At 53.2% G+C, this 26,096-nt stretch overlaps 1 protein-coding gene across 3 annotated transcripts in view; it reads right to left on the reverse strand.

Moving 5' to 3' along the window:
• LOC146782977 (guanine nucleotide-binding protein G(I)/G(S)/G(T) subunit beta-2) overlaps nucleotides 1-26,096 on the reverse strand; it is a 314,590-nt gene that overhangs the window by 35,777 nt on the left and 252,717 nt on the right. For all 3 annotated transcript variants that reach the window (XM_085638267.1, XM_085638266.1, XM_085638268.1), the window contains exons 8-9: nucleotides 22,662-22,863; nucleotides 7,421-7,637 (exon numbers count right to left, since the gene is read on the reverse strand). In XM_085638267.1, coding sequence (XP_085494393.1) covers nucleotides 7,421-7,637; nucleotides 22,662-22,863 — 419 coding nt within the window. The remainder of the gene's footprint in view (nucleotides 1-7,420; nucleotides 7,638-22,661; nucleotides 22,864-26,096) is intronic.

The following is a 26,096-nucleotide window of genomic DNA, read 5'->3' on the forward strand; positions in this document are numbered from 1 at the left end:
CAACCCGTCGGATGTTCTATCAGCCACACATGGAGAAAGGAATATGCTACTTACCAGTATGCATCTGTTCTTGGCATGTAGAGCTGCAGAGTCACACACTGAGGATAAGATCGCCATCTGGTGTTGGGCTCGGATGATTGCAGGTTGTTGTTGTCTTCGGAGAAGTCTTTGGTCACGAGGTTGGTGACTCCTCCCCTGGACAACAGTGCGCATGGGCATCCACTCCATCGGCAGATTGTTTTTCGCCATGATGGGAAAAGATGGAGTATATAGAAAAGAAAGAAAGGATGTCCATGTGTAATGTCTAAGTAAGACGGATGCTGGAACAGATACAGGTCCCGGGGAGGCGGGCGGGCGTGTGTGACTCTGCAGCTCTACATGCCAAGAACAGATGCATACTGGTAAGTAGCATATTCCGTTCGAGGCATATGAGCTGCAGATCACACACTGAGGATAGATTATACAGCAGTGCTCCCCTTAGCGGTGGTCGCCTGTATCCGTTGCAGCAGTTTGAAATAAAGTTTTTAGGACAGCCTGGCCCACGGAGGCCTGTTGTTTGGCCTGCACGTCAACACAATAGTGTTTAGTGAAGGTATGCGTGGTAGACCATGTGGCTGCCTTGCAAATGTCTTCTAAGGGAATATTGCCTAAGAAGGCCATAGAAGCCCCTATTTTACGCGTGGAGTGCGCCCTAGGGGGAACTGTGAGTGTACGTTTAGCCTTGAGGTAGCATATTTGGATGCATTTAACTATCCACCTGGCTATCCCTGATTTGGAGATTGGGTTGCCTTTGTGTGGTGGCGCGAAAGCAACAAAGAGTTGTTTTGTCTTTCGAAAAGGTTTTGTTCTGTCGATGTAATAAAGCAATGCTCTTTTAACATCTAAGGTATGTAGGGCCCTTTCAGCTACCGAGTCTGGATTTGGGAAAAAGACCGGTAATTCTACTGATTGGTTAAGGTGGAAAGGGGAAATCACTTTTGGAAGAAATTTAGGGTTTGTCCTAAGAACCACTTTGTTACGGTGTAGTTGTAAGAAAGGTTCTTCAAGTGTAAGGGCTTGTATTTCACTTACTCTGCGCAGGGAAGTGATTGCGATAAGGAAGGCTACCTTCCATGTTAGGAATTGCAATTCACATTTGTGCATAGGTTCAAATGGGGGGCCCATGAGTCTTGTTAGAACCACATTGAGATTCCACACTGGGGCAGGTGGCAATCTTGGGGGAAGAATCCTTTTGAGACCTTCCATAAACGCTTTGATGGCTGGTACCTTAAAAAGGGACAGGTGTTGCCTATTTTGCAAGTAGGCTGCCAAGGCTGCTAGGTGTAATCGTATAGAGGAATACGCTAGATTGCATCTTTGCAAGTGTAGTAGATAGCAAATGATGTTTTGGATGGAAGCATCCAATGGATGTATGTTATTATTAGCGCAGTAGATGGCAAATCGTTTCCATTTAGCGGCATAACACGCTCTAGTAGTAGGGCGTCTGGCTTCTTTTATGATATTCATACAGTCTGGAGGGAGATTGAGGTAACCGAACTCTAAGACCTCAGGAGCCAGATCGCTAGGTTCAGTGTTTGAGGATCTGGGTGTCTGATTTCTCCATGGTTCTGGGTTAACAGATCCGGGGAGAGGCGTAGCTTTTGATGTGGAACTAAAGATAGTTCCAGAAGTGTGGTGAACCACGGTTGACGTGCCCAAGTGGGAGCCACTAGTATTAGTGTTAGTGACTGTTGTTTCAGTTTGCGTACCACAAATGGAACTAGTGGGAGAGGCGGAAAGGCGTACGCAAATCTGCCTGACCAGTTCATCCATAGGGCATTGCCCTTCGACTGTGGGTGTGGAAACCTGGCGGCGAAGGTTGGGCATTTTGTGTTTTCGGGAGTGGCGAACAGGTCTATGTCTGGTTGTCCCCACTTCTGGAAGAAGGGGAGTAGAACCTTGGGGTGTAGTTCCCATTCGTGGATCTGTTGTGTGTGGCGACTTAGGAGGTCGGCCACTTGGTTGTGGATCCCTGGGAGATGTTCTGCTAACAGGTAGATGTTTTGGGGAATTGCCCATCTCCAGATTTGCTGTGCCAGTTGGGACAGTTGGAGAGAGTGTGTCCCTCCCTGTTTCTGTATATAATACATTGTCGTCATGTTGTCTGTGCGTATGAGGACAGTTTTGTTCTTTAGGTGAATTTGAAAGGATTTTAGTGCTAGGAACACTGCTAAGAGTTCCAGGTGGTTGATGTGGAGCAGTTTCTGTTGACTGGTCCATCTGCCCTGAGTGGTATGGTGAAGGAGGTGGGCTCCCCACCCCGTGAGAGATGCGTCTGTAGTTAGCACAACTTGTGGAAGAGGCTCTAAGAACGGTCTCCCTTTGGACAGGTTGATGGTGTTCCACCATTTCAGTGATCGAAGTGAGCGACTGTCCACCAACACCAGATCGGTAAGTTGTCCGTGAGCTTGGTTCCACTGTTGTGCTAAGCATTCTTGTAAGGGACGCATTTGAAGTCGTGCGTGTGGGACTATGGAGATGCACGACGCCATCATGCCTAGGAGCTGCATGAACACTCTTGCTGGAAGAGATGGATGAGTTTGAAATTGAGAGATGAGATTTTGTATACTGGCTATCCTGGCTGTGCTGGGATAGGCAATGGCTTTGGATGTATCTATGGTTGCTCCTAGATACTGATGTAAGTGGGAAGGTTGTAGGTGGGATTTGGGGTAGTTGATAGTGAATCCCAAATCGTGGAGAGTTTGAATCGTGCGATGAGTGTGGAGAACGCATTTTTGGTATGTATTGGCTTTTATGAGCCAATCGTCCAGATAGGGGAAGACATGGATCTGTTGTCTTCTGAGATGCGCTGCCACGACTGCTAGGCACTTGGTGAACACTCTGGGTGCTGTTGTTACTCCGAATGGGAGAACTGTAAATTGATAGTGTTGCCCATCTACCACAAATCGTAGATATTTTCTGTGAGCGGGATGCATAGGGATGTGAAAGTATGCGTCCTTGAGGTCCAATGTGGCGAGGAAGTCTCCCTGTTGTAAAAGTGGGAGGACTTGTTGGAGAGTGGTCATGTGAAAATGATCCGAATGTATATACTGGTTTAGTAGTCTGAGATCCAGTATGGGCCTTAGTGTTTTGTCCTTTTTGGGAATGAGGAAGTATAGAGAATATACCCCTTTTCCCTGATGTTGAAGGGGGACTGGTTCTATCGCATGTTTTTGTAACAGGGATTGAACTTCTTGTTTGAGGAGAGAGAGATGATGCGAGGACATTGGACGTTGTTTGGGCGGTATGTTTGGGGGGGATTGTATGAGTTCGAGGCAGTAGCCAGACTGGATAATTTGTCTTACCCACCTGTCTGTGGTGATGGAAGTCCAGACAGGCAGGAATTGTTGGAGTCGCCCCCCGACCGGAGTGGAATGGTCTGGGGGGAATGGTGGCAAGTCACTGTTTGGTGGCTGGTGAGGTGCGGGTGTTGTTGTTGTTGCCCCGTCCTCGACCTTTGTTATTGTTTCCCCTATAACCTCCCCGGAAGTAACCTCTGTTAGGGGATGTTTGTCCAGAATTTTTAAAGGTGGACGTGGTCTCAGTTGATGTGTTTTTGGAGCCTCCTCTATAAAAGGAGCGACGAAAGGAACCCCGGTTTTGATGAGACTGCAGTGCTCCCATAGACTTGGCAGTTTCATTATCCTTTTTCATTTTTTCTAATGCAGTATCCACTGCAGGGCCAAATAGCTGCTCTTGGTTGAAAGGTTGAGCTAGAATTGCGGTTTGAACCTCCGGTTTAAAACCGGAAATACGGAGCCAGGCATGTCGTCTGAGTAAGACGCCAGTATTGACCGCTCTAGAAGCAGTGTCTGCTGCATCTAAGGCGCATTTAATGGAGGCATTAGATATTAATTTGCCTTCTTGGATGAGGTCAGAGGCCTGGGACTTAAAGGGTTCAGGCAGATGTTGCATAAGGTCAACAGGATCATCAAATAAATCAGGGTCCGCCCCTCCCCCTAAGTCATCATTATCATCCTGTGGAGGAGGTGAATGATAGGGAGATGGTAAAGGTAAAGGTAAAGGAGAATCAGGAGGAGGAGGGGGGGGGGACGGGTTAGGAGGTAAAACAGGAGAGGAAGGACGAAGTGGTGAAGTAGCACAGTCCTTTTTCCGTATGGGAGCTGGGGGAGGTGTAGTGTCCAGCTTCCGCTTTTTATATGGGATGGCAGTCACATGTCCCGTTTTAGGATTGATATAGATCCGCTTCTGAGTAGGATCTGGTCGAAAAAGATCATCTGGCTCCGAAGGTGGTGTCTGTGACGTCCGCTTCGGGTCTTTATGAGCTTGTTTCGGCGGGGACGCAGTTTTCGGCGCCGACTGATTTTTCGGCGCCGACTGATTTTTCGGCGCCGACTGATTTTTCGGCGCCGACTGATTTTTCGGCGCCGACTGATTTTTCGGCGCCGACTGATTTTTCGGCGCCGACTGAGGTTTCGGCGCCGACTGAGGTTTCGGCGCCGACTGAGGTTTCGGCGCCGACTGAGGTTTCGGCGCCGACTGAGGTTTCGGCGCCGACTGAGGTTTCGGCGCCGACTGAGGTTTCGGCGCCGACTGAGGTTTCGGCGCCGACTGAGGTTTCGGCGCCGACTGAGGTTTCGGCGCCGACTGAGGTTTCGGCGCCGACTGAGGTTTCGGCGCCGACTGAGGTTTCGGCGCCGACTGAGGTTTCGGTGCCGACTGAGGTTTCGGTGCCGACTGAGGTTTCGGTGCCGACTGAGGTTTCGGTGCCGACTGAGGTTTCGGTGCCGACTGAGGTTTCGGTGCCGACTGAGGTTTCGGTGCCGACTGAGGTTTCGGTGCCGACTGAGGTTTCGGTGCCGACTGAGGTTTCGGTGCCGATGGACTTTCAGGCATCGATGTTGAAGAACGTTTCGGTGCCGGTGGAGACTTCGGTGCCGAGGAACGTTTCTGTGCCGAAGGAGATTTCGGTCTTGGAGCCTGTTTCGGTGCCAACAATGGGTGTTTGGGTGCCGAGGGTGTTAAAGGCACAATTAGGTGAGGTTTGCTCGAGCCCGAGCCACCCACAGGCTTAGTTGTCTTCGGAGCCGGGCCCGAGGGCGGGGCTTCTGAAGAGGATTTCCGGTCGCGACTGGGCCCAACTGGCGGAGTCTTGACCAATGCTTTTTTGGATGGGGCAGGGGGGGTGGTACTCACACGCTGCCCTGGAGTGATGAGGTCATCGGAATCGTCGGCTTCGGACACGATCTCGAGATCTTCGGTGTCGTCTTCGGGAACATCTTGAGCAAAGATGTCCTCCGGTTCTGGAGCTGGTTTGGCCATAATATGGCGTCGAGCTCTTCGGTCCCGGAGGGTCTTCTTCGAACGGAAAGCGGAACAAGCTGGACAGGTGGACTCGTTGTGTTCCGGCGACAGGCAGAGGTTGCAAACCTCGTGGTGGTCACTGTGGGGGAACTTCGCTCCACACTGGGGGCATTTTTTGAAGGGTGTCCTGTCCATCAGCCGCTTCCGGAACCGGTCCGAGTTGATGTCGACGTCGATGAAATGAAGATTAAAGAGTTAAATTGATTGCTGGAAGTTTTCTGCTGGAGCGGAAAAAAGTTCATCCGAACCCAATGGCGGAAAAAAACAATCTGCCGATGGAGTGGATGCCCATGCGCACTGTTGTCCAGGGGAGGAGTCACCAACCTCGTGACCAAAGACTTCTCCGAAGACAACAACAACCTGCAATCATCCGAGCCCAACACCAGATGGCGATCTTATCCTCAGTGTGTGATCTGCAGCTCATATGCCTCGAACATTGCTGATTCTGTCTCCCACAGGTGGTAGTGGACCACTAAGGGCAAACTAAAGCAGCTCGGAGGTTGCTGAGGAAGGGTTGGAGAACTGGGAGGTTCACTGTCCCTGTAGGTCTTACTTTGTTTACGGATCTCAGGCGCCAGTCGTAGGTCACACAGCGTAGCGCTATCCAGGCGGGCAGCGCTCAGGTACCAGTTGTACGTCACAGCGCAGCACTGTCCAGGCGCGCAGTCGTACATCATACAGCGCAGCGCAATGCAGGCGCGCAGCGCTCAGGTGCCAGTCGTACGTCATGCAGCGCTAGCCAGGCGTGCAGCGCTCCGGTGCCACAAGCGCGCAGCGCTCAGGTGCCAGTCGTACATCACACAGCGCAGCGCTATCCAGGCGGGCAGCGCTCCGGTACCAGTCGTATGTGTCACAGCGCAGCGCTATCCAGGCGGGCAGCACACAGGTACCAGTCGTACAGCGTAGCGCTATCCAGGCGCGCGGCGCTCCGGCACCAGTCGTGCAGCGCTATCCATGTGGGCAGCGCTCAGGTACCAGTCGAAAGTCACACAGCGGAGCGCTATCCAGGCGCGCAGCGCTCGGGTACCAGTCGTACGAATCAAGCTATCCTGGCTGAAGAGGGGTGAAACCCCGAAACCCGTCCTAGGATGCTGGTTTCCAGTCCAGGGAGGACCTGGCCTGGCAGTTCGGGCTGGACTGTTCTCATTGGGCACAGGGTCAAGACTGATTTGCATATGGCTGGGTCCAAACTGGAATGGCATGGTGAGCAAAAAAAACGATTGATTTAGGCCCAGATCTCTGCACTGGGGTGAATGTATGACATTGTTCTGCATTCGGTCCATCAATAGTTCTTTTTGCATTTGTCTCCCCGAGTGGGACGGGTATGCTCAGACATGAGTCCCGTGCTCTCCATGCCACTGGAATCAAGCTATCCTGGCTAAAGAGGGGGTGAAACCCCGAAAACGGTCCTAGGATGCTTGTTTCCAGTCCAGGGAGGCCCTGGCCTGGCAGTTCGGGCTAGACTGTTCCCATTGGGCACAAGGTCAAGACTGATTTGCATATGGCTGGGTCCAAACTGGAATGGCATGGTGAGCAAAAAAACGATGGCTTAAGCCCATATCTCTGTACTGGGGTGAATGTATGACATTGATCTACATTCTGTCCATCAATAGTTCACTTTGCATTTGTCCAGGCGCGCAGCGCTCAGGTACCAGTCGTACGTCACACAGCGCAGCGCTATCCAGGTGGGCAGCGCTCAGGTACCAGTCGTACGTCACACAGCGCAGCGCTATCCAGGCCACGGCGCTCAGGTACCAGTCATACGTCACACAGCGCAGCGCTATCCAGGCCACGGCGCTCAGGTACCAGTCGTACGTCACACAGCGCAGCGCTCTCCAGGCGCGCAGCGCTCTCCAGGCGCGCAGCGCTCAGGTACCAGTCGTACGTCACATAGCGCAGCGATATCCAGGCGCGTGGCGCTCAGGTACCAGTCATACATCACACAGCGCAGCGCTATCCAGGAGCTCCAGGCGCGCAGTCGTACGTCGCAGCGCTCAGGTACCAGTCGTACGTCACACAGCGCAGCGCTATCCAGGCGCGCGCTAGCGGTCTTTACCTGCACGGTCGCCCTTCATGGAGTCCCAGATGTTGCAGTTGAAGTCGTCATACCCGGCCAGCAGCAGCCGCCCGCTCTTGGAGAACGCCACCGAGGTGATGCCGCAGATGATGTTGTCGTGAGAGTACATCATCAGCTCCTGGTCTGCGCGCAGGTCAAACAACCGGCAGGTGGCGTCGTCGGAGCCGGTGGTGAAGGCGTTCCCGTTGGGGAAGAACTAGAAGGAATAGAGACAGAGCTCTTTAAACGGGCACTGAGCGCCGAAGCAGCAGAAGGCACGCAGGGGGGGGGGGGACAGGACTAAGACCAGCTGATGACCTGTACTAGCGGGTCTGCCGCTCCGAGCTCTTCTAGGCGCACGTCCTATATGCATACATACTGCCACCCACCGCCTGTGGTAGGACCGGAGTACAAACACGTTCCTACTCCAGGTCGGTTCCACACCCAACCGCTAGATGGCAGAATTACCCGGAGGAGATTTCATGCCGCGACAAACCTTTCTACCCAACAGCTGCAGAAGTGGAATCCAACTCCAACATGAGGAAGAACTTCTCTTTACTACATGAACTCTCACCTGAAGTGGTCTGTTAAAAGGCCTGTGGCATGCACTTCAAACAGGGCCAAAATGCAGAAGCAAGTCTTACTCCTCCCGAGACTACAGGGACCTCCACCCAACCCACCAGGACCCCCGGACAGCAGAGGCTCTATGTACATATTCGAGAGGCCACCCGTCGGCCACGCGCAGCGAGGGCGGCTGTAGGGATGTGTGGGCTATGGTGCATGCGGGCCCCACTGAACCCGAGGACAGGGCCCCGAAGGTAGCTGCAGAGTAGAGTCTGGAATAGAGGACGGATCGCAGTTCCATCAAGCCCTAAGAGAGGAAACCCGGGTTTCTCGTCCCAATGGCTTTACTAGCTGCCCCCCCTCCCCCCCCCCCCTCCCCTTGATCGGCCTTTTAAAAACACTCACCGCTGTCCCCCCCTAAAGGCAACACATAAAAGCATTGAAAGAGACAGAAGGAGCCAGCGCCCCCTCCTGCCCCGCCCCTTGCCTCACATACTCATTCGGAGCAGGAAGCCCCCAGGTGATGTCAAACAAAGCGCTGGCATCGGTGGCCAGCGACCCCCGCCCGCTGGCCCACAGCCGAGCTTCGGAGTACCCGTGCGAGCGCGCTGCAGGCGGACACGCACATTAGGCAAAGTAGGACTGCCGAACCCCCGGGGGGCTGGCAGAGTGCTATTAAGAGCTGGTTGGGGGGGGGGGGGGGGGGGGGGGGGGGGGTGTTGGGGGGGCACGAACAAAACACACTGGGGTGGGGGCAGCTTCAAGGTCAGAAACCAAGAGAGGACAAGCTGGTGCGAGGAGTCAATCACTGCACCAAAGCACCCCAGCTCGCCTCCAGTGCACCCCGATGCAGACAGGAGACTGCACCAGGGCACCCCAGCTCGCCTCCAGTGCACCCCGATGCTAGCAGCAGGGCACCCCAGCCCGCCTCCAGTGCACCCCGATTCTAGCAGCACCAGGGCACCCAGACCGCCTCCAGTGCACCCCAGCTCGCCTCCAGAGCACCCCAATGCTAGCAGCACCAGGTCACCCCAGTTCGCCTCCAGCGCAGCCCGATGCAGTCAGGAGACTCAGGGCACCCCAGCTCGCCTCCAGTGCACCCATGATGCTGGCAGCACCAGGGCAACCCGATGCTGGCAGCACCATGGCACACCAGCTCGCCTCCAGTGTATCCAGATGCTGGCAGCACCAGGGCACCCCAGCTCACCTCAAATGTACCTCGATGCAGACAGGCGGCTGCACCAGGGCACCCCAGCTCATCTCCAGTGTACCCCGATGCTGTCAGCAACAGGGCACCCCAGCTCGCCTCCAGTGCAACCCTATGCAGACAGGAGACTGCATCAGGGCACCCCAGCTTGCCTCCTTTGTACCCCAATGCTGGCAGCGCCAGGGCACCCCAGCTCGCCTCCAGTGCACCCTGATGCTAGCAGCACCAGGGCACCCCGAAGCTCGCCTTCAGTGTACCCCGATGCTAGCAGCACCAGGGCACCCCAGCTCAACCAGATGCTGCACTAGGGCATCCCAGCTCACCTCCAGTGTACCCCGATGCAGGCAGGAGCCAAGAGCACCCCAACTCACCTCCAGTGTCTCTCTATGCTGGCATCACCAGGGTACCCCAGCTCGCCTCCAGTGTACCCCGATGCAGACAGGAGACTGCAGCAGGGCACCCCAGCTTGCCTCCTTTGTACCCCGATGCTGGCAGCGCCAGGGCACTCAAGCTGGCCTTCAGTGCACCCCCGATGCTGGCAGCACTAGGGCACACCAGCTCGCCTCCAGTGCACCCCGATGCTAGCAGCACCAGGGCACCCCCAGCTTGCCTCCAGTGTACCCCGATGCAGACAGGCGACTGCATCAGGGCACCCCAGCTTGCCTCCTTTGTACCCCGATGCTGGCAGCGCCAGAGCACCCCAAAGCTGGCAGCACCAGGGCACCCCGAAGCTGGCAGAAGGCTGCACTAGGGCATCCCAGCTCGCCTCCAGTGCACCCAGATGCAGACAGGAGGCTGCACCAGGCACCCTAGCTCACCTTCAGTGCACCCCGATGTTGGCAGCACCAGGGCACTCAAGCTGGCCTTCAGTTCACCCCCGATGCTGGCAACACCAGGGCACCCCAGCTCAACGAGCATACTTTACCTTCTCTCCCCCCCCCCCCCCCCCCGGAAAACTCTATTCTTAGAAAAGACAGACCTAACAGAGTTGGGGGTGGTCTAGCCATCATCTTCAAAAAGGAACTTCAGATTTCCCTGATCACCTACCCAGGCTACTCCTCATGTGAATACCTGGAAGCAGAACTGTTAACTCAAAACTCCCTCCCAATTCGTCTACACATTTTATCGCCCCCTGGGACCACCACAGCCCTTCATTGAGGACTTATCTGATCTACTAGCGCAATCAGCATTATCCAACTCAATAAATCTTTCTTGGGGATCTTAACCTCTATTGGAATGATACCAATGACCCCACCATCTCCCTCCTCACTACACTTCTTGAAATCAACGAACTCAAACAACTCTGCCAATCTCCAACTCACACTAAAGGATCCATACTTGACGTCATTCTGTCCAACGAAGATCTGACCTCCGTTACCAATATCATCCCCACTGACTGGTCAGACCATCACCTTATACTGTTCACCATTGCTACCTCAGCAAACCTCCCCGCACCTAAAACTACCAGACCTCTAAGAAATTGACCAGAAACCTAAAAGGCATCCCCCCCCAGGCGTTCTACAATCGAAACTCCAAGCTCAACTTCTTCTCATTCCCCCCTTCCAAAATGCGAATGAGCTCACTGAACTATTTAACAATACTGTTACTGATATTCTTGACCAACTAGCCCCGCCTAAACTCAAAAACCAAAGAAACACCCCCTCAAACTCTGGGTTTAATACAGAGATAAATAATGAGAGATGGGCCCTCAGACTGTCGGAAAGAACCTGGAGACACCATCCCTCACCCTCCCATCTTGCACTTCTCAGACATGCTAGATCCACTTACAAAAAACACTCAAGGAAAAGGCATCCTTCTTCCGCACTCAACTTGACCGTGCCAAAAACAGACCCAGGGAACTCTTCAAAATCATCCGAAACCAAACTTACCCCGCACCTCCAAATATGACCGCTTCATCAGACAGATGTGAAGAAATTGCCCACTTCTTCTCGGAAAAAATTGCCAAAATGGACCAATCCTTCCTTTCCACACAGCTCCCCTCCAACTCCCAATCCAATCTTGTCCTCACCTCTAATGCCTACTCAACATCCCCCCTTCCAGACGACACTTTCTCTACTCTGCCCTCAATCCTACCGCTGCCCAGCGAGCCTCATCACCCGCCCATTTCCATACCCCCCCCCCCCCCCCACCACGCCACAGGCCTCTCACCTTCCACATCTCCAGTAACCAACTCCCCTAAATCTCAACTTGAGAACAATGCCTCCTTGCTAAACTTTCTCCCCGTCACTGAGCTTGAAGTCCTCAATATAATTGGCAATCTAAAACCGTCCTCCCACACAAAAGACCCAATACCCTCCAACCTTGTCCCTGCCCTTAAGCACATCATCACCTCATTCTGGACCAAAATCATAAACACCTCTCTCCCCCACGGGCTGTGTCCCTTCCTCCCTTCAGCTTGGTCAAATCTCGCCCATAATCAAAAACCCCAATGCTGACCCCAATGACCTAAATAATCTCCGCCCCATCACTAACCTCCCCCTTCTCTCAAAGGTACTTGAAAAATGTGTCCTACTACAACTAGACAAACACATAGAACATTTCAACCTTCTTGACCCCTTTCAATCTGGCTTCAGAAAAGGCTGCAGCACCGAAACGGCAATGCTCAATGTCATAGATGACATCCATCAATCACTTGACAATGGCAAGACCTGCCTTCTAATACTTCTTGATCTCTCCGCAGCATTCAATACAGTCAACCATTCAGCCCTACTTAATGGCACCGCCTACAAATGGTTCATCTCTTATCTACAACACCGTTCTCAGCAAATAAAATTCAAAACTTTGTCTCTCTACCCCCACTCCTGTCTCCCATGGAGCCCCCCCAAGGATCTATTCTCTCTCCCTCCCTAGCCTCTTTATGGAACCCCTCACCCTCATTCTTAACCAAGCAGGCATAAATTACCACCTCTACGCCGATGACACCCAAATCTATTACAAGATTAAAACTCATGCTGACATCTGACACCTGAACACCACCCTTACCAAGATCCAAACCTGGTTCCATTCCAATCATCTCAAACTCAACACGAACAAAACCGAAATCATTCTCTTCTCCCCCAAAAATAACCCTCTACCCGTTCAATCTTGGAACCCTGACCTCAATGCACTCAATTGCTCACTCACCCTGTCCAACTCCGTCAAATCTCTTGGCATGACTATCGACAACACCCTAACCCTTAATGTTCACATCAAAAACTCTGCCAAAGAAGCCCTCTTCACCCTCCGTCACCTCAAGAAAATCAAACCATTCATACCCACCGATGATTTCAAACTTGTAGTTCAGTCGCTTGTTCTGTCACGTTTTGATTATGGTAATGCCATCCTCATTGGAATCCCCAAGGTACACCTAGCTCCAATCAAAGCTGTGCTCAACCTTGCTGCCAGGCTCATCACGGACTGCAAACGCTTCGATAATATATCCCGGCTCTCAAATCTCTTAAATGGCTCCCTATCGAACGCAGATCTGCCTACAACACCGCCTGCATTACTCAAAGTCCTCCACCAAAACACTCCGCATTACCTCTCAAAGAAACTCCACACTGTGGGCGCCACTCGACCTCTGAGAAGCACCAACACCCTACTCCTAATCCCACCTCTGCATAAAAAGAAACCTACACAATCTCGCTCCTTCTCTGGCAATGTCCCCATTATCTGGAATGCCATCCTAAAAAGCCTGCGCTGTAATCCCTCCTATTCTAGTTTAAAAAAAGACCTCAAAACCCACCTCCTCAATTATTATTGGGGTTCATAACCTGTGTCCTACTCCTGATCTCTTATCATACCATACCATATTTGTTCAGTAATATATACCCTGTTCTCCTGTTTCACCATTTACCCAAATTACTTAAATGTATAGCTCCTGCCCCTGTTTATCTGGTTTTGTATAATGCTCATGTTTGTCCTTTGTATATTTAACATTTTTGTTGCGCTACCTTTCATATTGAATATGCTACTTACCAGTATGCATCTGTTCTTGGCATGTAGGGCTGCTGACATTCATATCTGTGCATAGATCGCCGCCTAGTGTTGGGTCCGGATGTTTGCACGTTGTTGTCCTGGAAGAGTCTTCGAAGTATCCTGAGATAGGTGACTCCTCCCCTGGACCACAGTGCGCATGGGCATCCTCTCCATCCTCAGATTGTTTTTCGCCATTGTGGCAGTGATGGGAGTAGATACAGAAAGTGATGACCATGCTTACAGTAATTCTGAGAGCTGCAGCTGCTACAGGCGCCGGGGAGGAGGGTGGGCGATATGAATGTCAGCAGCCCTACATGCCAAGAACAGATGCATACTGGTAAGTAGCATATTCAGTTCGAGGCATGTGGGCTGCTGAATTCATATCTGTGCATAGAATATATAGCAGTACCCTCTATTAGCGGCGGCTACCAGTGCCAGCTGCAGCGGTCTGAAAAAGAGTTTTGAGAACAGCCTGTCCTACAGCTGCCTGCTGTTTTGATTGCACATCTACACAATAGTGTTTGGTAAATGTATGTGTAGTGGACCAGGTGGCTGCTCTACATATATCATGCAAAGGAATGTTTCCCAGGAAAGCCATGGAGGCCCCTAACTTACGTGTTGAGTGGGCTCGTGGGGGAATCGTTAATGTGCGTTTAGCTTTTTGATAGCAAATTTGAATACATTTAACGATCCATCTGGCTATACCTGCTTTGGAGATGGCGTTACCTTTGTGGTGTGGGGCAAAGGCAACGAAAAGTTGTTTTGTTTTCCTAAAGACTTTAGTCCTGTCTATATAGTACATGAGGGCTCTCTTTACATCCAGTGTATGGAGTGCTCTTTCTGCGACAGTTTGTGGGTTTTGATAGAAAACAGGCAGTTCAATAGTTTGATTCATGTGGAACTGCGATATCACCTTGGGCATGAATTTGGGGTTGGTACGTAGTACAACCCTGTTAGCGTGAACCTGTATGAATGGCTCTTGAACGGTTAGTGCCTGGAGTTCACTAACTCTCCTCAACGAAGTGACCGTTACTAGGAAAGCTACTTTCCAGGTGAGGAATTGAATCTCGCATGAGTGTAGAGGTTCGAAGGGTGGACCCATCAGGCGTGTGAGGACCAAGTTGAGGTTCCACATTGGAGCTGGTGGGTGGCTTGGAGGAATTACTCGTTTGAGTCCTTCCAAGAATGCTTTGATGGCAGGCACTCTGAATAAAGAGAGGTGCTGCCTGTTCTGGAGATAGGCTGATATTGCGGTCAAATGGACACGTATTGAGGTGTAAGAGGTAACAAATTATGTTTTGGATGGATGCGTCTAGCGGGTTAATGTCATTGTTATTGCAATAAATTACGAACCTTTTCCATTTGGCTGCATAGCAAGCTCTGGTAGTGGGTCTTCTAGCTTCCTTAATGATGTCCATACAGTCAGGTGGCAGGTTTAGGTAGCCAAACTCTAGGACTTCAGGAGCCAGATTGCCAGGTTCAGCTGTTGCGGATCTGGGTGCTGAATCTCTCCATGGTTCTGCGTCAAATGCGCGGGTTTGATCCGCAGCCTTTGATGCGGCACCACGGAAAGTTCGAGAAAGGTGGTGTACCATGGTTGGCGTGCCCATGTTGGAGCAACCAGGACGAGTGTCAGTGAGTGTTGTCTAAGTTTGCGTGCCACCAGCGGTATCAATGGCGCTGGGGGAAAAGCGTACGCAAATCTGCCGGACCAGTTCATCCATATCGCATTGCCCTGCGACTGCGGATGTGGGAACCTGGCGGCAAAGCTTTGGCATTTTGCGTTTTCGTTTGTGGCGAATAGGTCTATCTCTGGATGACCCCACTGTTGGAAGTACGGTTGGAGTACTGACGGGTGTAGCTCCCACTCGTGCATCTGGTGGCTGTGTCTGCTGAGCAGATCCGCCATCTGGTTGTCCTTGCCGGGGAGGTGTTCCGCCATGAGGAATATGTTCCTCTGAATGGCCCACTTCCACATGCTCTGAGCCAGATGAGACAACTGTGGAGAGTGTTCCTCCCTGCTTCTGTATGTAGTACATGGCAGTCATGTTGTCCGTCCGGATCAACACGACTTTGTTGCACAAGTGTACCTTGAATGCTTTCATTGCCAGGAAGATTGCCATCAGTTCTAGAAGGTTGATGTGCATCTTCTTTTGTTGTATTGTCCATAGTCTCTGCACTGTGTAGTTGAGTACATGAGCTCCCCATCCCTGGAGAGACGCGTCCGCCGTCAGTACTATTTGTGGAACAGGCTCTTGGAACGGTCGGCCCTTGCAAAGGTTTTGTGGATTCCACCAATGCAGAGAGTTGTATGCCCGACCGCTCACCAACACTAGGTCGTTTAGTTGCCCGTGAGCCTGATTCCATTGACGTGCTAAGCACTCCTGAAGCGGGCGCATATGTAGTCTCGCGTGCGGGACTATGAAAATGCAGGAGGCCATCATGCCTATCAACTGCATGAACACTCGCGCAGGAAGGGAGTATTGGGGTGTGAACTTTGAAATCAGCATTTACATGTTGTTGATCCTCACTAAATTTGGCTGAGCTGTGGCTGCCAGAGTGTCTATGGTCGCACCGAGGTAATGTTGTACGTGTGCTGGTTGGAGATGTGATTTTGGGTAATTTAGTGAGAATCCCAGATTGTGAAGGAGGTGAATGGTGCGGGACATGTGGCTGGCACATTGCTGGGCTGACTGTGCCTGAACAAGCCAGTCGTCCAGGTAAGGGTAGACGTGAATATGTTGCCTCCGTAGATGTGCAGCCACTGTAGCTAGGCACTTTGTGAAAACTCTGGGTGCTGTTGTCACGCCGAAGGGAAGAACCTTGAATTGGTAGTGCTGCCCTTGAATAGTGAACCGGAGATATTTTCTGTGTGAGGGGTGAATGGGTATGTGGAAATACGCATCTTTGAGGTCTAGCGTGGCTAGGAAGTCTCCCTGTTTGAGCAGCGGGAGGACTTGTTGTAGGGTGAGCATGTGGACATGCTCTGAGAGAATGTAGCGGTTGAGGGGTCTCAGGTCTAGTATAGGTCTGAGTGACCCGTCCTTTTTTGGTATTAAGAAGTACAGGGAGTACACCCCCGTACCCTGCTCGTGGACGGGTACGACCTCTATTGCGCCTTTTTTCAGCATACTTAGCACTTCCTGCTGTAATAGCGCTAAGTGCTCTGAGGACATAGGACGGTGTTTTGGCGGTATTGTGGGTGGAGTGGAGGTTAATTCTAGGCAGTAACCGTGTTTGATAATATCTTTGACCCACCTGTCCGTGGTGATGGTGTTCCACGTGGACAGGAACCTTTGTAGCCTTCCCCCGACAGGTGTTATGTGGTCGGGAGGAAGGGAGAGGGCGTCACTGTTTGTTCTTGGGGGAGGACCTGGTATTGCCGTATCCGCGTCCTCTGCCCTTTGTGCTGGAGCCACGATATCCACCCCGGGTGTTTTTATCGTAGGTACCTTGTGTGTTGCCCTTGTTGTAGGTTTGCTGTGACCCCTGTCCTCTACCTACTCCTCTATTTCCGGGGCGACGAAAGGAGCCACTCCGAAAGGTCTGCGTTTGGAGAGCCCCCATGGACTTTGCAGTGTCTGTGTCCTTTTTTATTTTTTCTAGGGTGGTGTCAACTTCTGGTCCGAATAAGTAGTCGGGGTTGACCGGCTGATTGAGGATGTTATTTTGAACCTCAGGTTTGAATCCGGAGATTCGTAACCAGGCGTGTCGTCGTAGCATGACGCTGGTGTTTATTGCTCTGGCAGCTGTATCTGCGGCATCCAGTGCACACTTAATGGATGCGTTCGTGAGGAGTTGTCCCTCCCTGATGAGGAGCTCTGCTCCCTCTTTGTATTGGTCAGGGAGATGTTGGAGTAGGGTTTCTAATGTGTCATAGTGTGCGCGATCGTAGCGAGCTAGGAGCGCTTGGGTATTGGCAATACGCCATATGTTAGCTGCCTGGGCTGCAGCCAGTTTGCCGGAGGTCTCTAGCACCTTGGACTCTTTGTCCGGGGGAGGAGCATCACCAGTTGTCTGCGAGTGCGCCCGTTTGCGAGCATTAGCGACTACGATGGAATCCAGAGGCAACTGGCCTCTAATGTACGTAGGGTCCCCAGGCGCCGACTTATATTTGTCGATCCTGGGGTTTATTACTCTTGCCCTGGTGGGTTCTTTGAAAATGTCCTTTGCTGGTTTGAGGACACCTTTCAACATGGGCAGAGATTTGATATTCCTTTCTGAGGATGCGAAAGTATCCATTAGAAAATCGTCCTCGATTGTGTCAGAGTGGAGTTGCACACCATGATTGGCCGCAGCACGTTCAATGAGGGCGTTGAATGCGGCAGTGTCCTCTGTGGGAGACGTTTTCGCGCCATATAGCTGCGTGTCCTGTGTATCCATAGCTGCACCCGGGTCTACAGGGTCATCCCAAGCCTGATCAGGGTCCTGTTGGCCGTCAGGGTCCATCTCCCTGGGGTAGGGGACGTAGTCACCCATGTAGTCCTCCAAAACGTCGGTTTCGGAGGGCGTCGGAGAGAAGGACTGCGGATCTGGGTAAGAGGTATGGAGACGTTCGTAAAGAACTGGTTCCGAATCCACTGGCAGCTTTTTCTTTAGCGGGATCCGGTAGGAGTCCAAAGCTTGCTCGGAAGATATTCTCCGCTTGTGGAGCATAATTCTGCCGGTGTCGGCATCGATGATGTGGGACGGTGATGTCTCCGTAGGAGAGCGTTCGGCAGGTGTGATCCTAGTTTGGGTGACACGTGTTCTGATTTCAAACAGTTTGGGCGCCGTGGATGGCGGCAGGCCAAAAGTGATGTTGGGTGTTGCTGGAGAAGCCTTTTGAGCTTTTTTCGGCTCGGAGCCCGACGTGTCCTGGAGGGCTGCCTTTTCTTTGATGCGTTGCAAGGACGCTGCAACTTGTCGCACCTGGAACGCCGACGGTTCTGTAGAGGCAGGCGTGGACTTCTTTGGAGCCACGGGGTCATCGAGTCGAGGAGAGGTAGTAGCTGTCGACAGCGTCGATGATTGGGCCTTAGGTGCTGCTTTCGAAGTGGTGTGCGACGCAGCGGCCATTTTGACCTTCGTGGCCGGAGCCGATTGTTTCGGTGCCGGGTGCCGAGGCGGTTTGGCGGTAGCGATGGCCTTTTTCCGTGTGTCGGCGCCGACGTCGGCTGCTGCGAGTTCGGCACCGAAGTCCCGTTTGGTGCGGTCGGTGCCGACGGGTTTGGCTGGCGTCGAAGGTGTAGTGGGCTTCGATCCGACCAGTGTCAGTTTCGGTTTCTGTGGAACCGATACGACTATTGGTTTCGGTTTCGAAGAAGGGAAACCAGTCGTTTTGGGTACTAATGGCTTTCGCTGGATGTCCGAGGCCGGGCCAGAGGGCGGGGCCGAAGAACTGCGGGATAGGTCTTGGGTAAGGCCCGAAGGCGATCCTTCGACCGGAGCCATAGACTGACGCACTGGGATATCCTCCGTCTGTACGGGTAGGCCTTGCTCGTCACCGGAGCTACCTTCTTCGGCCCCTAAGGCCTCATCGTAGTCTCCTACCTCGGTGTTGGCTTCTTCCCTGTGAAAGAGGAGTTCTTCGATGTCTTCCGATCCGGAATCGTGTTCGGAAGCGGGGCTGGAGGGTAGGTTCTCCACGCCTTCCACATCTTCGTCCTCGGCGCTGAAGATGTTGGTTGGGGCCGGTGCCGCTTGCTGCGCTTCAAGTCTCGCTGCTCGTCGATTCCGGAGAGTCTTTTTGGATCGGAATCTGGCACAGGCCATACATGTGGACTCGTCGTGATCCGGTGAAAGGCATTTGTTGCACACCGGGTGGACGTCGACATGGGGATATTTCGCATTGCAAACAGGACACCGCTTGAATGGGGTCCTCGATTCCATCGTCTATGTGGGGTCGATGGTCGATGCGAAAAAGCTGTTTTTGAAGTCAGTAAACTAACAAGTAACTGTCGATACCGATCGGGAACAGTACCGACGCGAACTAAAGGCCTTTTGGCCTGAAAAAAAGTTTTCCCTAACTTGAGTCAAGATAAGCACATCCGAACCCAATGGCGGAAAAAAACAATCTGAGGATGGAGAGGATGCCCATGCGCACTGTGGTCCAGGGGAGGAGTCACCTATCTCAGGATACTTCGAAGACTCTTCCAGGACAACAACGTGCAAACATCCGGATCCAACACTAGGCGGCGATCTATGCACAGATATGAATTCAGCAGCCCACATGCCTCGAACGCTTTTATACCCCATGTGCTTTATAATATCCTTATCTTGTAAAGCGCTCTGATACCGCTGGGTCTAGCCAGCGCTATATAAAACCTTCAAAATAAAATCAAATAAAGGGCACCCCAGCTCGCCTCCAGTGTAACCCAATGCAGACAGGCAGCTGCAACAGGGCACCCCAGCTTGCTTCCAGCACCAGGGCACCCCAGCTCACCTCCAGTGTATCCAGATGCTGCACTAGGGCATCGCAGCTCGCCTCCAGTGTACCCCGATGTAGGCAGGAGCCTAGAGCACCCCAGCTCACCTCCAGTGTATCTCAATGCTGGCAACACCAGGGTACCCCAGCTCGCCTCCAGTGTACCCCGATGTTGCCAGCACCACAGCACCCCAGCTCATCTCCAGTGTACCCGATACAAGCAGCACCAGGTCACCCCAGCTCGCCACCAGTGCCCCCGATGCTGACAGCACCAGTGCACCCCAGCTCACCTCCAATGCACCTTGATTCAGGCGGGAGGCGGCACACCCCAACTCACCTACAGCGTGCCCTGACGCAGGCAAGAGGCAGCACTAGGGGACCCCCAGCTCGCCTCCAGTGTACACCGATGCAGGCGGGAGCCGGCACTAGGGTACCTCAGCTCGCCTCCAGAGTACCCAGATGCTGCACTAGGGCACCCCAGCTCACCTCCAGTGTACCCCGGTGCAGGCAGGAGGTAAGACTAGAGCACCCCAGCTCATCTCCAGTGTACCTCAATGCTGGCAGCACCAGGGCACCCCAGCTCGCCTCCTGTGCACCCTGATGTAGGAGGCAGCATTAGAGCACCCCAGCTCACCTCCAGTGCACCTTGATTCAGGCGTGAGGCGGCACACCTCAGAGCGCCTCCAGCGCGCACCGACGCAGGCAAGAGGCAGCACTAGGGGACCCCCAAGCTCGCCTTCAGTGCACCTCGATGCAGGCAGGAGGCAGCACTATGGGGTCCCAGCACGCCTCCAGTGTACCCCAATGCAGGCGGGCGCTGGCACTAGGGCACCCCAGTTTGCCTCCAGCTTACACAGATGCAGGAGGGAGCCGGCACCCAAGTTCGCCTCCAGGCGGGAGTCGGCACTAGGGCACCTCAGCTCACCTCAATGTAGGCAGAAGATGGCAACAAGGCACATTTGCTCTTCTCCAGTGTACCCCGATGCAGGTGGGAGCTTGCACTAGGGCACCCCAACTCTACTTCAGCGTGCCCCAATGCAGGCGGTAACAAGCACTAAGGTACCTCAGCTCACCTCCAGCATACCCCGATGCATGCGGGAGCCCGCATTAGGACACCAGCTCGCCTCCAGCGTACCTCTATGCAGGCAGGAGCCGGCAATCTGGCACTACAACTGGCCTCCAGTGCACCTCAATGCAGGTGGGAGTAAAATACGAGGGTACCCGAGCTAGTCTCCAGTGCACCTCAATGCAGGCAGGTGGCAGTAGGGCACCCAAGCTCGCCTCCTGTGCAGCTCGATTCAGGTGGGAGGTAGCAACCTCCCGCTCGACTCCAGTGTACCTCCATGCAGACGGGAGCCAGTACTAGGGCACCCCAGCTAGTCCATAGTGCACCTCATTGCAGACAGGAGGTGGCAGTAGGGCACCCCAGCTCACCTCCTGTGCACCTCAATGCAGGCAGAAGGCGACACTAGGGCATCCCAGCTTGCCTCCAGTGTACCTCAACGCAGGCAGGGGAGCAGCACTAGGGCACCCCAGCTCACGTCGATAAAGGCAGAAGGTGGGACCAGAACACCCCAGTTTGCCTCCGGTACACCTCTATGTAGGTGGCACCAGACCATACAGCTCGCCTCCAGTGCACCTTGATACAGCCGGGAGGCGGCACAGCCCAGCTCGCCTCCACTGCACCTCGATGCAAGTGGGAGGCGGCAATACAGCACCCTAGCTTGCCTCCAGTGCTCATCGATGCAGGCGGGAGGCTGGACTAGGGCACCCCCAGCTCGCTTCCAGTGCACCTTGATGCAGGTGGGAGGCGGCACTAGGACACCCCAGCTCCCCTCCAGTGAACTTTGATGCAGGCAGGAGGCAGCACTAGGGCACCTGGCTCGCCTCCAGTGTACCTCTATGCAGGTGTACCTCTATGCAGGCGGGAGTCTGTACACCCCAGCTTGCCTCTAGTGCCCCTCAATGCAGGCAGGAGGCAGCAACCTGCCTTTTCTAGTTCTCATGCACAGCTATGCCAACTAATGGCTGAACTTCAGCATCAAGCAGTGAAGGTTCTCATTTCCGAATGACCAACACTGGCCTCACTTGTCCCATCTACCCCATGCTCCGATGACCCCCGTGCAGCTCACACTCTGCTCACTTGTCCAGTCTTCCCCATGCTCGGAGGATACTCGTGCACCAGACACGGGCCACACGTGCCCCATGCTCAGAAAATGTCCTGTGCACCCGACACTGGCCTCAACTGTCCCGCCTGAAGACTCTGCCCCGCAATCGGATGATGGCCCGTGAACCTCACGCTGGCCGCACTTGCCCCATGCTCAAATGATGCCCTGTGCACTAGACACTGACCTCACTTGTCCTGCCTGCCCCATGCTCAAATGATGCCCTGTGCACCAGACACTGACCTCACTTGTCCTGCCTGCCCCACGCTCTGATGATGCCCCATGCACCAACACTGGCCTCACTTGTCCTGCCTGCCCTACGCTCAGATGATGGCTTGTGCACCTGAAACTGGCCGCACTTGCCCCATGTTCGGATGATGGCCCATGCACCAGACACTGGCCTCACTTGTCACGTCAGCCCCATGCTCAGATAAGGTCTGTGCACCAGACACTGGCCTCACTTGTCCCTTCTGCTCCACGCTCGGATGATGGCCCATGAACCTCACACTGGCCGCACTTGCCCCACGCTAGGATGATGCCCCTTGCACCAATCACTGGCCTGACTTGCCCAGTCTGTCCCAGGCTCGTTTGATGGCCTGTACACCAGACGCTGACCTCACTTGTCCGGTCTGCCCCATGATCTGATGATGCCTCGTGCACCCAACACTGGCCTCACTTGTCCCGTCTGCCCCATGGTTTGGTGATGCCACGTGCACCCAACACCAGCCTCACCTCCCCTGCATCCCCCACGCTCAGATGGTGCCCCATGCATCCAACACTGGCCTCACTTGTCGAGTCTGCCCCACACTCTAATGATGGGCCATGCACCTCACACTGGCTGCACACATCCCATCTGCTCCATGCTCTGATGTCCTGTGTACCAGACACTGGCCTCACTTGTCCCATCTCACCCATACTTACACAGACAGCGTTGATGTCGGACTCATGGCCCGTGAAAGTCTGCCGGCACATGCTGTCCCGAATGTCCCAGAGCTTGATGGAAGCATCACAGGCCCCAGAGACGAAGGTCCGGAAATCTGGGGCAAGGGAGAGGCTCATCACATCCCCACTGTGGCCGGTGAAAGTGGTGGTCTGCTGCCCAGTCTCGATGTCCCATAAAGCGCTGCAACACCAAACAAGGAAGAGCATTAAAGCGCTGTGCCACACGTGCCTCTGATTCCACCTGTGCCACCACCCACCATACTCCTTACAACGAGGCTGTATCTACAGCGCACGTCTGTGGATTACAGGGTCCTTCTGTAACAAGTCACACTTTGCTTTTGAAGGGCCAATCCCAGAGACAACGACCTTCGAGTGTAAAATGTTCCAAGCGTACTCCGGTGCCGCTGTGCACGGCATTGTGCCCCATCTCAAGTGACTGCCTGCGAGCTGGATATTAGTGTGTTGGCTTAACCCCCACACCCCCCTATATGGGAAAGGTCTAGGTCTACATGTAGTGCCCAGCGGCATCTGCTGTCGATGGGGGCAAGTAAACATACCCTCTCAGTCAATGTCAGGAGGCAAAGCCATTGCATGCTTATCTTACCAAACTGGGGCCTTCACTGCCCTCCCCTGCCTCAGCATTCAGCCCTAGCACAGAGGGCATGCTGCACCCACCAGACCTCTAATAAGAACCTTTATCTTCAGTCTCCAGTATTCCCGGATGTACCCAGCCCGGTTGCGCATTATACTGGATGGGACCACGCACTATGTCGACTCTCCTAAGGACGCATGAGACTGCCTGGAGATGTACAGAAAAGAAACACCGCAAGGACAGAACACTGGGGAGTCACAGGAACAAACCGTGACCCGGCAGCTGCTTCCACACCGTCGACTCCGTAACAGAACCCAGAAGAAACCCACGATAGCTCAAATGGCTCGGGAACGAGCAGAGGCACTACAAGCAGTGGTGGCGCAGGATCTGACTGTACTGTCTGCCGAAGAAGCGTGCTCTACAAGAGACTCAGTGGATAATGATTCAGACACGTCACAGGGTAGCGGCAATCGGCTGCCTGAGGTGATACCGCAGACGGTGGATGGTATTATCTGAATGAGGGTGGAATGTTAAAGGTGGGCGGGATGACTAGTAGAACATTTACGCTGCTCAGAACTGGGGTAGGTTCTGGACTGTCCTGTTCCTGATGGGACTCATGTGCAATGGATAGCGAGGATCCAAGCCAGCTGGTGTCCCTAGTACCTCTGTCGTTGACAGAGGATTTAGTGTGCATTTTCTTTTCAGGTTTAGATGGGTACTTGTTTAGCAGTAACTGTCCTGGGGAGGGGGAGTTGGGCATGTTTAAGATCAGGGTTTAGGGGGCCAGGCACGTCACTAGCGCAGTTTTCATTGTAGGATCACCGACATTGTTGACATGGGTACCGCCAACGACTTGAAGTGTGCATCAGGGAATGTACAGGGTACGCACTATGTGGCACCGGCATAAACTGCATGCACATTTAGTAAGTAGGGGGATTCATATAGCGCTGCTGCAGGAAGGAGCAGCGTTGCAACGGCGCTGGCGAGGCCAGGTGTTTTACACAGACTATTCCGGATTTGCGCGGGAAGCATTAATTTGGGTGCGAGCGGGGGTGCCCTTCCAATGCAGGGAACGGATTATAGACCCAGAGGGGAGGTACGTAGTGGTACTTGGGAAATTGGACGGATGCGATATAGCTTTGGGGAGCATATATGCTCCCAACACAGACCAACCTGCTTTTTTTGCACACTCGTCAGGGAAGCTAGCACCCTATATCACTGGGTCAGTCTTGATTGGTGGGGACTTTAATTGCATCCCGGATGCAATCTTTGACCGCTCGCACCCCCACTTCCCAGTGCGCCCATTTAGAAGATAGCGGAGGCGAGGCGAAATGGTCAGTCGCTGGGGGCTGGTGGATACATGGAAGGCACAACACCCAGGGGAACGCGACTACTCTTTATTCCGCATTGCATTACATGACCTTCATGTGCGCTTGAATGAGTTTATATGCACTCCGGAAGTACATGCATGAGTGCAGGACAGCGAGTATCTGGAGTATCTTGCTAGGACATTATCGGCTCACAACCCTCTGTTACTACAGATGCAATGGTCACAGGTGCGAGCCAGGATACCAACTTGGAGATTGCACCCAGAGGGATTGGAGTACAAAGTGTTTCGCGAAAATGTGGGTACTTCCATAACTCAATATTTTAGGGACAACGAGGGTACAGCCTCAACCTCTTTAATGGAGTGGGGCGCCTTTAAAAGTGATTCAAGGTTGTAGTATTGCTGGGATGGTGGGCGTACGTAGGGTACTACTAGGCGAACTCGGGACAATGGAACAGCACCTACGGGAGGTGGAGAAAGATCGTCCCGGGAGGCAGGACAAACAGGGGAACTAGGAGAGGCACGAGAGGCGGTTGCGGCTCAAGTGGAACGGTTGCGATGTTTCGACCACAAAGCATATATTGCGCGCACCCATGTCGAAGGTGACAAATCCGGCACACTCCTGGTCTGGCTGGCTAACACATCGCGCAGAGGCTCAACAATTCTGGAAATCCAAGAACCTTGCTATACACAAGAGGGTATAAATTAGCTGTTTTACGACTATTACAAGGACTTATATAAGATCAAGATGTCCCAAACAGAGGATGACTTGAATGGGTTTACCAGGGACCTCCCACTCCCATGGGTGAGTGACGAACAGGTGGAGTTGTTAGGCAGAGACATTGAGATTGGGGAAGTGCGGGCGGCTATTTAGCATATGGCACGGTATAAAACACCGGGGACAGATGGCCTTCCAATAGAATTTTATCTAAACTATACGGACTTGTTGGCGCCGCGACTGGTGGCGCTCTACAACGATGCAAAACACTTATGCAGGCTTCCAGTCTCAACAGAAGCAGTTGTCATCCCTCTTCTTAAACCTGGTAAGCCGACATGGTACCGGTCTGCATACTATCCGCTCTCCATGCTCAATACGGATTACAAAATATTGTGTCCCATTTTAGCCACTCGACTATTACCGCTCATGCCGACTATCATACACCAAGACCAAGCTGGATTTATTCCCGCTCGGAATACGGCCTTAAATATTCAGCGCTTCATGCAGATTCTAGAAGCAGATACCTACTTGAAAGACACGGCCACAGTGTTTGCGGTCGATATCAAAAAAGCATTTAACAGCCTAGAGTGGCCCTATCTATTCCATGTCATGGCTACGTTTGGGTTGGGGGACAAGTTTATAGAGTGGACGTCTTTACTTTACAATTACTCAACGGGACGGGTGAGGCCGGGTAGGTCGATTTCTGATGCTTGGGATGTGGGTAGCGGTACGAGGCAGGGATGCCCTCTGTCCCCGCTCCTATTTGGGGTAGCTGTG

The sequence above is a fragment of the Triturus cristatus genome, chromosome 12, assembly GCF_964204655.1.
Source record: "Triturus cristatus chromosome 12, aTriCri1.1, whole genome shotgun sequence".
NCBI classification, from domain to species: Eukaryota; Metazoa; Chordata; class Amphibia; order Caudata; family Salamandridae; genus Triturus; species Triturus cristatus.